At 67.6% G+C, this 9,549-nt stretch overlaps 4 protein-coding genes across 4 annotated transcripts in view; 2 read left to right on the forward strand and 2 right to left on the reverse strand.

Annotated features, from left to right (window-relative positions):
* Positions 1–642: 642 nt before the first annotated feature.
* RHOBADRAFT_17694 (glycoside hydrolase family 5 protein) lies at positions 643–3,895 on the reverse strand (the record flags this gene model as incomplete). The annotated part of the gene is made up of 10 exons (XM_018412383.1): positions 643–1,347; positions 1,431–1,505; positions 1,649–1,779; positions 1,857–1,938; positions 2,025–2,244; positions 2,324–2,609; positions 2,699–2,819; positions 2,961–3,129; positions 3,209–3,326; positions 3,421–3,895. 10 exons carry the CDS (start codon positions 3,893–3,895, stop codon positions 643–645), a joined length of 2,382 nt encoding a protein of 793 aa, XP_018268946.1.
* A 1,181-nt stretch (positions 3,896–5,076) lies between these two features.
* On the reverse strand, positions 5,077–6,170 carry RHOBADRAFT_66880 (uncharacterized protein). Its single transcript, XM_018419110.1, has 8 exons — positions 6,137–6,170; positions 5,968–5,989; positions 5,794–5,900; positions 5,676–5,721; positions 5,587–5,615; positions 5,441–5,452; positions 5,304–5,372; positions 5,077–5,229 (listed from the first exon to the last, which is right to left on the reverse strand). Exons 1-8 carry the CDS (start codon positions 6,163–6,165, stop codon positions 5,160–5,162), a joined length of 384 nt encoding a protein of 127 aa, XP_018268947.1. The 5' UTR covers positions 6,166–6,170; the 3' UTR covers positions 5,077–5,159.
* A 594-nt stretch (positions 6,171–6,764) lies between these two features.
* RHOBADRAFT_65549 (uncharacterized protein) lies at positions 6,765–7,180 on the forward strand. The gene is made up of 3 exons (XM_018418730.1): positions 6,765–6,830; positions 6,900–6,952; positions 7,077–7,180. Exons 1-3 carry the CDS (start codon positions 6,769–6,771, stop codon positions 7,115–7,117), a joined length of 156 nt encoding a protein of 51 aa, XP_018268948.1. The 5' UTR covers positions 6,765–6,768; the 3' UTR covers positions 7,118–7,180.
* Positions 7,181–8,895: 1,715 nt separating this feature from the next.
* RHOBADRAFT_55568 (uncharacterized protein) overlaps positions 8,896–9,549 on the forward strand; it is a 2,969-nt gene continuing 2,315 nt past the window's right edge. The window contains exons 1-2 of the mRNA XM_018417913.1: positions 8,896–8,930; positions 8,990–9,178. Of these exons, the coding sequence (XP_018268949.1) occupies positions 9,041–9,178 (138 nt within the window). The 5' untranslated portion in view covers positions 8,896–8,930; positions 8,990–9,040. The remainder of the gene's footprint in view (positions 8,931–8,989; positions 9,179–9,549) is intronic.

The following is a 9,549-nucleotide window of genomic DNA, read 5'->3' on the forward strand; positions in this document are numbered from 1 at the left end:
CGGGACGGGGCCGGGGTCGGCGAGAGGGTCGCTCGTGACTGTGCCGGCTGGTGCAGGTGGCATGGTGGGGTCGTGCGTAGCTGATAAGCTCGACTGGGAGGCGGACGGGTTCTGTGCGGCTGAGGACGGGCGAACCTGGTCAGTGAGAGATGAGGAGGTGGAGGACAGCGAGCGACGCACCGGTCGAGCTGGGGCGCACGCAGGCTACTGTTGAGCAGTGACTGAGCGGCTAGGTGCAGACGACAAGCTGGCTCGAGGCTGTCGAGAGCGAGGGTGGCCGTCGTCGAGGCGACTCTCCCCCGCTCGGCTCGAGGCCAACGTCTCTCGCACAGTCGACGCCTCGTCTCGCTCTCCTGGCTCGCGCTCTGCAAGCTCACTCGGACGTACAAAGAAGCCAGAGGAGAGGGAAGAAAACGCAGTGTCTGTTGTTCGTTGCAAGCGGTCGTCAAAGAGGGAGGGGAGGAAGGGAAAAGAGGGAGGGCGATGATGTGCAACAGGGACTCGCCCAGAGGCAGAGCGGCAGAGGGATCGTGATCTCGAGACGACGACGACGAGGACGAGGGGGGACGAGGTAGAGGAGGGATGACATGTACGAGCGGGGAGACGAGGTGGGAGCGAGGGTGCGAGGGAGGGAGGGGAGCTCTACGCCCGGCGCTTGACCGGCGAGGGCGGCGGCGTCGGCACGAAACGCGCCGTCGGCGTCGACTTGACGAACCGCTTGCGCAGGCGGCGCGCCGCAGCGCCGTCGGCCGGCGTCTCGTCGGTCGCCGCATCGGTCGCTGCCGCCGCGTCGCCGTTGCAGAAAGCGGCGGTCGGGATGGCGACGCCTGCGCCGCTCCACGGGTCCGGGTACGAGCATCCGCTGACCGGCTGGTAGAACGACGCCGAGTCGGCCGACTGGACCCACCCATTGCCGAGGCTGATGCTGCTCGAGGCGTAGCCCGACGGGAACGACGTCGGCTGCGCGTCGACGGCGAGCGTGATGCGGCTGCCCGTCGGCGTGTAGGTCGGCAGGTCCGAGACGGGCGTCGCGTACGGGCCCATGGTCGAGCCGCCGGCGACGCCGAACGACGAGGGCGGCCACGCCGAGTACTGCGTGTACTGCGCCTGGTCCGAGAAGGTGCCGGCGCCGGCACCGCCCGTCATCCACGGCGCGAGCGTCGACGCCGGGACCTGCGAGTACGTCTGGTCGAACTGCTGCCCGATGGCCTCGCACGAGCCGATGACGGTGCGCGGGTTGGCGGGGACGTAGCCCTCCTGGAGGCCGAGCTGGTAGTTCCACATCGGGTTGGCGATCATGCCGAGCGTCGTCGAGTAGCCCGTCTTCCACGTCCAGAAGAACCAGTGCTGCGCGAAGGGGCAAAGCGAGAAAAGAGTCAGTGGCGGCGACGAGGACGACGGACGCGGGCGAGAGAAACGGTGCGACGTACACGAAGAGCGTCCATGTGCGTCTCGGCGACGAGGCGAAGGCCGTCCCGGGTCGTCTGGTTCCAGGTGCGGTAGTCCTGCGCAGGGAAAGAGGGAAAGGCCAAGGGTCAGTACGGGCGTGCGACGGGCTCGGCGACGACGACGACGACGGCAACGACGACGCCGACGAGCGAGTCTTGAGGTTGAGAGAGGGTGCGAGAGGAAGAAAGAGGCGACTCACGCGCCACGGTGCGCAGTCGCCGACGCGCGGGAACAGGTCGCTCGGCGCGGTCGTGTTGCCCGGGATGTAGTAGGTCCCCTCGTAGCGCTCGCCGTTGCCGACGTTGTTGAGCCACTTGCCGCAGTCGTTGACTGTCGCGCGAGGGGGAAGAGGGAGGTCAGCGACGAGCCGAGGAGGGAGAAGGAGGAGGGGAAGAGGGAGGACGCACTCGCGAGGGACCACTCGCCGCCCATCGTGAGGCCGAACGTGTTGGTCGAGACGTTCATGTTGGTCGACCAGTACTGACAAGGCTGCACATCGCGAAGCTCCAGGACGTCAGGGACCGACCTCGTGCGAGCGAGGACGACAAGGCGAACGAGAGGAAGGGTTGACGCACCAGCGACGCCTGGTACTGGAGGCCCCACTCGTTCTGAGTGTCGAAGCACAGGTACCGGTGCGAGTCGAGCGAGACACGGTCAAAGCCGTTCAAGAGGCCCTCGAAGCCGCCGACCGACGAGTTGCCGAACGGGATGAAGCCGTCGTGGAACGTGATCCAGGGCCCGTTGCCCGTGCCCGTGCCGCCGATGGCGCGCATCTGCTCGTAGATCTGGACGTAGCTGCGCAGAGAGAACAGGAGGGTCAGGGTCGACCTCGAAGGGGAGAGAGAGTGCGAGGACGAGGGGAGCGAGGACGTACAAGGACCGGAGCGGGTCGACGCCGATCGTGTTGGCGTACGGCTCGTTGAGGACGCTGAACATGGGCACGACGTTCTTGTACGCCGGCTGGCTGATGAACTCGGTGACGGTGCGGATGTAGTCGAGCGTGCGCTGGGCGTTGGCGAGGCCCATGACGCCGCTCAGGAGGTTGATCGAGCCCTGCTTGCCCGAGTGGTTGTACCCGTTCTGCGACCCGGGCACGGCGTGGAAGTCGAGGTTGATGCGCAGGCCGTACTTGCGGGCCCAGCCGATCGCCTTGAGGATGTCTGCGTCGCGAGAGCTCGACCGGTTAGTTCGTCGGCCCTCAATCAGGGGCATGGACGATCGAGGAGAGAGAGAGAGAGCAGGGACGTACACTCCCACGCGACGCCGGCAAGGAAAGGCTCGCCGTCCCAAGTCTCGATCGCCCACCAGCCGAACGGGATGCGGACCCAGTTGAGGCCGGCGCCGGCGATCTCGGCAAAGTCCTTCTCGGTCTGCGGACGCGGATGTACAGGTGCGGGAGGGAGACGAGGGAGGGCAGGACGAGGAGGGGAGGGGAGGGAGGGAGGGACGAGAGTCAGGGCGAGGATCCTTGGGGCGAGGGCGATGACCGAGGAAAGGGAGAGGCGACGCACGATGAACGTGTCGTAGTGCTCGCGCATGGCGTTCGACAGGTTGGACCCGAGCTGCTGCGACAGGGTCCACTCGTCGATGGCCTTGTTGTCGGCCGAGCCCGGGTTCACGCCGTCGAGGTTGAACGGCTCGAACATGCCCGGGACGATGAACGGCTCGAGGACGAGCCAGCTGTGTGAGAGGGACACACGAAAGTGTCAGGAAGGGTCGCGAGAGCGGGGCGAGGAAGACGAGAGGGAGGGGGACGCACCCGCCGATGTTGACGCCCTGGATCAGGTTCTTCTCGTAGTCCCACTCCTCGTCGAGCGCCGGGACGTCACGCTGTGCGCGCGCCGTGTCGTTGAACGGGATCGAGACCCAGAAGCCGCCTGCAGGTAGGTGAGGCAGGTAGGTGATGGGGGAAGAGAATGGGCGAGTCAGGTTCCGTCGGTCGGCGCGAGAGGGAGGGAGACGAGGACGGACCGAGCGAGTTGTTGTACCGGAACGACGAGCCGTCGTCCAGGTAGACCATCGAGCCGTTGCCGCCGTACGGGGCCGTCTTCCAGTCGGTGACCGGGTTCGACTCGGTCGGGATGCCCGCCTCGGTGCCGTCGTTGCTCGCCTTGCGGCTCGCCTTTGACGCGTCGTCGCCGTCGTTGCTCTTGGTGATGGCGATCGGGATGGCGATGGCGGCGACGATGATGAGGAGCAAGAGGACGAGCCCGGCGATGACGAGCTTGCGCATGCGCGAGCTCTGGCGCGCCCACCAGCTGCCGCCGGCCGCGCCTCGCGCGTTGGCGCCCTTGCGCAGCGTCGCGTGCCCGCCTGCGCCGCCGCCGGCGCCGCCGAGGGCGTCCTGGCTCGCGTACGCCTCCTTCGAGTACGAGTCATTCCTCGAGCCGGTCGGGACGCCGCGGTAGGCGCCGGCGCCAGCGCCGGCGCCGGCGCCTGCGGCCATGGCCATGAGGTTGGCCTGGGACCCTTCAGGCGAGTACGAGTGGCCGGTCGCGGCGTCGTCCCAGGTGCCGCTGTGGGTCGCGGCGCCGCCCTGCATGCGGTACGGCTGCTGCGAGAGGCGCGAGCCGACCGTCCCTCCTGCTCCCGCTCCCGCTCCTGCTCCTGCGCCCGCGCCGACGGGCAGGCCCGTGTCCGAGTACTGCGACTCGAAGGTGGCGGTCGAGGGCGAGCGCTCGTGGAGCCAGTTGGGGTTGGGCGACTCGCGCGCGGCGCCAGACATGGAGGCGTACGGCGGGTTGACGACCTCGGGCGAGCGCGGGGTGACGGTGCGGATGGGCGGGTAGGTCGAGTCCGAGGTCGGGACCTGGGCGTACAGGTCGGCCGACGAGAGCGGGCGGCCGTGCATCGACGACGGGTTGGACATGAGGGAGAGGCGGTGCTGCTGTGGACGAGGGGGCGGGCGCAAGGGGGGCGAGGGTCAGTGTGGTGGTCCTTGTGTCGAGCACGTGAACCTCTGTGTCGGAACGGGGCAGGGAGCCCTGCGAGAGCGAGAGCCAAGAGTCGATGGACGGGCCGGGGACGATCCTCGCCTCCTCGCGTCCTCGTGCGCCCGCCCCGACCACCGAGCCCTGCAGCGCCTGGCCAGCTCCCCTGCCCGTGTCCCTCAGAGAGCGAACCACGGAACCCTCGATGCGAGAGCGCGCGCTGCGTGACCCGGTCGCGCGCCTCGTCGTTCGACGTGACCTAGAGGGCTCGGCACCTCCGGACGTTCCGACGACCTCGCCGCGCACAGAGAGAGGGGACGGACCGAGAGCGTGTGGGCGCAGTCGATGCGCGTGCTGTCGAGCTAGGCGGACCACAGGCGGACGACGACGAGAGGGCGAGTGCGGATCGTGGGAGCCGGCGAGCTCACCGAGCCTCGAGATGGAGAGGCAGGGGGCGGAACGAGAGGCGGCGGCGCGCGAGTCGAGCGGCGTGCGGCTGTCCTGGGCGTGTCGGACGAGTCGGGGCGGTCGAGGGTGCTCTGCGTGAGAGAGGGCGAGCGGGAAAAGCGAGAGGAGCGGTCCCTTGTCAAGCTCTCCCCCTCTCGTCGCCTCCGCACTCTCTCAAAGTGGGCTCGTGCCCCGGGATCACCATCGCCACCGAGACAAGCACTCTCTCTCGCACTGTGACAAGCACACTCGAGAGAAAGCAACTCGTAACAACATGGACACTGAGACGAACGCAAAGAAAAGCTACCCTCGAGCCCGTCGACGTCGACCAACTCAGGCCGCCTGCGCCGCCTGCTCCTTCCTGCGCTGCGTCAACGCCGGGTCCTGGAACGTCCGGTGGCACCTGTCGATGCCGGGCAAGACCTCGTCAGGGACAGAACACGCTCGAGGGAGGGAGGACGAACAGGGAAGACGCACTGGGTGCAGTTGTAGAAGAGCGTCATCGACGTCTGCGCACGCCGGCCCTGGTCGCCAAAGAAGACGCTCCTGCAGGCACACACGAGTCAGTCTCGTCGCCGAGTGCGTACGACAGGACGAGAGAGACGAGGGCGCACTCGGTGTTGTGGCTGCGCGAGCGGGGCGAGGCAGACACAGAGAGGCGTTAGTTGCGCAGGTTGCGACTCGCTAGCCACCGACTCTCCCTCCTGACGACGAGAGAGAGAGGGGGGCGGGGAAAGGAGGCAACAGAGGGCTGACGCACCACCTCGGGCACTCGATGTTGGACCGTGGCTGCGCGCGCGACCCGAGGTCAGTCACTTGGCCGCGGACGAGAGGGAGCGGCGGACGCACCAAGGTCGGGTCCGTGTCGAGGTCTTGGGTCACACCGGCCGTCTCTCTGCGGGCGAGCGAGGTGAGTCAGTCGCAGGTCGGGGAGAGGAAGAGAGAGAGAGAAGAGAGGCGGACGCACTTTGCTGCGACGATGAGGTCGTGTTTGTAGACGCAGGGGTTGTGGGTCTCTTCCTGGTACTGGCAGTTGCGGCACGAGTAGAGCAGGACGTGGTGGACCTTGTCCTCCTGCGGGCAAGCGGGGGAAGAGTGAGCGAGGTGGGGTTGGACAGAGGAAGAGAGGGTCGGGACGCACTTTAGGGTAGAGGAGGTTGGAGCTGGATGGGCGAAGAGCACGAGCAGGGCGTGGGTGAGGGAGGTGTGGACGTTGAGCGAGATGAGGTGCGGAGGGAGGAGGAGGAGGAGGGAAGAGTCAGCGCGAGGTGGTGTGGCATGGCGCGCTCGTCGAGGTGGACGAGGCTGACCACTCTCTGCAGAACGCGATCGAGGCCATCTTTGTGTGCGTAGCAGGGGCAGAGAGCGAGAGACGCAGCCGAGCCGACTTGGGAGCGACGACCGGACCAACCCTCCGCCGCCCTCTGCTCCCCCCTTGGACCACTTCCTCGTCAGGCTCCCGGACTGTGAGTTGACACCTACCGACCTCGACTACACCGACACCACCCTTCGACAGCCCCATCCCGCCCACCACCGCCTCCCGCCGAGCCTCGAAGCGTCTGCGCTCGGCTCTCGAAAACCTCGCCGCCCTGCACCTCCCCGGCGCTCCTCCCGGCGTGTGCGCCGCCCTCCGTTCGGCCCGGTCCGAGTGCCGCTCCGACTCTGGCCCACAAACGGCGCCAATCGGGCGAGCGAGACGGCCGCGCGTCGAGCGGGACAAACTGCGCTCCGAGGAGGTGGTCGTCCGGGCCACGCCCGGCTCGCAGTGCGGCTCGTTGCGGTGCGGGCAGGGTCCAGGACCTCGGTGGCAGGGTCGCAGGGACAGCAGATGCGGTCCACGCCTCGTTCGAGGGCGGCGAGCTGACCCCGCTCTCCTCCCCCCCTCTCCTCCTCCCACTCTCGCTCCTCTCGCCTCGCCCTCGCCCACCCCCGCTACAGCGACATGCCGTCCAACAAGTCCTTCCGCACCAAGGTTGTCCTTTCCAAGGCTGCCAAGCAGAACCGGTCCGTCCCTCTCGCCTCCACGCCGTCCTCGTCGTCCTCGCGCCTGACCCTCGCCCCCTCTCTCCACAGCCCGATCCCGCAGTGGTTCCGCCTCAAGTCGGACACCAAGATCCAGTACAACGGTGCGTCCCCTCTTTCGCTCCATCTGCGACCCACGGGCGACGCGGCCGTCCTCCCCCACCTCCCCGACGTCCTTCCACGGCCGCTCACGGGTCCTGACTCTCCTTTTCTCGCCCTGGACCACAGCCAAGCGCAGGCACTGGCGTAGGACGAAATTGGGTCTCTGATTGGGTCGTACTACGCGTTCGGCGCCGCCGTGGCCCCCTGCAACGTTGCCTCGTCTGCAGCTCAAGAGCAACGAGAGCGCTGCGCGAGCCCGCAAGGACTTCAGCAAGCTGTGCCCCCGCTTCTGCGGTGTGCCGCTCCATCTCGCCCCCGCCGAATCTCGCTTGGCGAGATTCGGCGACTCGCCCGCGTCCGCTCTCCCTGTCGGCGAAACTAGCTCGCGCACGCTCCCCGTGCAAAAAGGCCCACCTCGCTGTCGCTCCCTCTCCTCTCTCCTTTGCTCCCACCACTCGTTCAGCACGACATGTCGCGCCCTCCTCCTCTCTCGACGCAGGAGAGCCCGACCAAGCGTGCCCGCACCGAGGGCCCTCTCCCGACGCCCGTCTCCCCCTCCCCGTCGACCACCTCCCACCGTCCGTCACTCGCTCTCGCCGCCACGCCGGCTCCCCTCGTTCAGCCCTCCCACCTCTCGCACACGTCCAGCACGACCAGCACCACGGCCTCGACCTCGACTCGCGCGCCGCAGCAGTCGGTCGCGTCGACCCCTGTCGCCGGACAGTCCGCGGCGACGCTCCACGGCAATTCCGCGCCGGCCTCCGGACCCTCTGCCGGCTCGACGACGTCGACGCCGCCGACGGCCGACCAGCGCATCCAGCGCATGGAGCAGTACATCGTCCAGGTCCGTCCCGCTCGTCCCCGTCCTCGCCGCACGGACCCGTCCTGACTTTCTCCTCCTCCTCCTCTCCAGGAATGCGCCGCTCGCGAGTTCGAGTCGCGCACCGCCTTCCTCGCCGACTTCGAGCGTCGCATGGACGCTGTGTCGAGGTCGGTCAACTCGCCCTGCGGCAACCACCTGCGCGCCCAGCCCGGTCAAGCTGCTGTCGTCGACGCTCGTCGCGACGTCTTCCTCCGCGACGGGTACGAGCTCATCGGCCCGTTCGTCTACTCGCGCCCGATGAGCACCAACGAGCTCGGCAAGTCTGGCGCGGCGCCCGGCACCGTCAAGCTCTTCATCGAGTGGAACAAGCTGCGCGTCGGGCTCGACGCCGAGATCGAGGAAGACGATGCGCAACGTCTTCAAGCGCTCGAGCGGCGTCCACAGCACCACAGAACAACAACACGACGATTACGCCGACCAACGACTACTGGTGGATGTGCGTGTCGCCGATTGCTTCGTCGTCGGTTGTCGCTCACCTCTCTCGTCCTTTCGCAGGTCGCACGTCCTCGACCAGATCCCCTTCATGACGGCCGCCCTCTCGCACGTCCAAGCCGTCGCTCAGCCTCGCGTCCTGTACGGCCCTGGCGACCGCAAGCTCGACGACATGATGGGCTTCAACGAGCTCCAGCCGGCGTGGCGCGACCTCGAGATCGAGCTGCGCACGAGCCTCGAGCAGCACGGCTTCGACAAGAACGTGCGTCCCTCTCTCTCTGTCTCTCTCTGTCTCTCTCTCTCCCTTCGACCTGTCCCTGACCATGGTCGAGCCTCGTCGTCGTTCGAGCAGGCTCGCGTCGAGATGCGCAAGCCCGACGAGCTCTGGTGGGGCAAGTCGCGTACGGTCCCGAGCGTCGTCTACCCGTCGGGCCTGCAGCTCTGGCGCAAGTTCCTCAACGTCCCGCAGCTCGCCACGATTGTGCGTCTCCTCGTCGCGGCCTGCTCAAGGTCGACCTCCCTGACCTCGGTCCTCGCGCCCGCAGGATGGCCCGCAGACGTTCGCGCTCACGATGAGCAACGCCGGCGTCATCGAGCAGCTCCACAAGAACGCGCTCGCCCTGCCCAAGTCGTCGATCATCGTCCCGCCCATCAACTTCTCGTCGGTGCGTCCACTGCTCGCGAACCTCCTCGCCGACGCCTTCCTGACCCCTCGCCCTCCCAGATCGACTACTTCGCGTCCAAGGTCCAGCGCCCGAAGCCGTCGGACGCCTCGATGGCCGTCTCGCGTTTCGAGGTCTGGTTGCGCTTCTTCGCGGCGCTCAACACCACCGCCGGCCCGCCCAAGTCGATGCTCAGCGCCGGCCTCATGTCGTCGCCGCTCGGCGGGATCGACTGGACGTTCTTCTCGAGGGTGCGTCTCTCTGCGCCTCTCCCTCTCCCTCTCCCTCTCCCTCTCCCTCTAGCGAGGGATGGTGCGAGGGGAAAATGGTGGTATGGTGCGAGGGGCAGGGGCGGCACCGACGGGGGACGGGCGAGCCCAGAACCGGCGATGAGTGCGCGAAATGCCCGCCAGAAGGCCTCAAACTAGACAAATGAGGAGGTTAGGGAGGGGTAGGGGAAGATGGGTGGAATCGGCCAGGGGGGGGCAGGGCTGGGAAACCAAAGCGCCGGGTCCGCGATGGCGGGAGGGCGGGCTCGAGCAGCAACGAGGACGAAAGATACAGAGGACGGATGAAGGGGACAGGGAGAGACGAAGCAGTAACACGACGCCCCCTGCCCGCG

Source organism: Rhodotorula graminis (assembly GCF_001329695.1).
Source record: "Rhodotorula graminis WP1 unplaced genomic scaffold RHOBAscaffold_13, whole genome shotgun sequence".
Taxonomy (NCBI): Eukaryota; Fungi; Basidiomycota; class Microbotryomycetes; order Sporidiobolales; family Sporidiobolaceae; genus Rhodotorula; species Rhodotorula graminis.

Bases quoted from the DNA above. Each gene is read 5' to 3' on its own strand.
- RHOBADRAFT_66880 (XM_018419110.1), bottom strand. From the start codon at position 6,165: ATGGCCTCGATCGCGTTCTGCAGAGAGTG. The intron at 5,901-5,967 runs GTGCGTCCCGAC...GCTTGCCCGCAG, and splicing joins CCAACCTCCTCTACCCTAAA to GAGGACAAGGTCCACCACGT. The intron at 5,616-5,675 runs GTGCGTCCGCCG...TCGCGCGCGCAG, and splicing joins TCGACACGGACCCGACCTTG to CCACGGTCCAACATCGAGTG.
- RHOBADRAFT_65549 (XM_018418730.1), top strand. From the start codon at position 6,769: ATGCCGTCCAACAAGTCCTTCCGCACCAAGGTTGTCCTTTCCAAGGCT. The intron at 6,831-6,899 runs GTCCGTCCCTCT...CTCTCTCCACAG, and splicing joins AAGGCTGCCAAGCAGAACCG to CCCGATCCCGCAGTGGTTCC. The intron at 6,953-7,076 runs GTGCGTCCCCTC...CCTGGACCACAG, and splicing joins CACCAAGATCCAGTACAACG to CCAAGCGCAGGCACTGGCGT.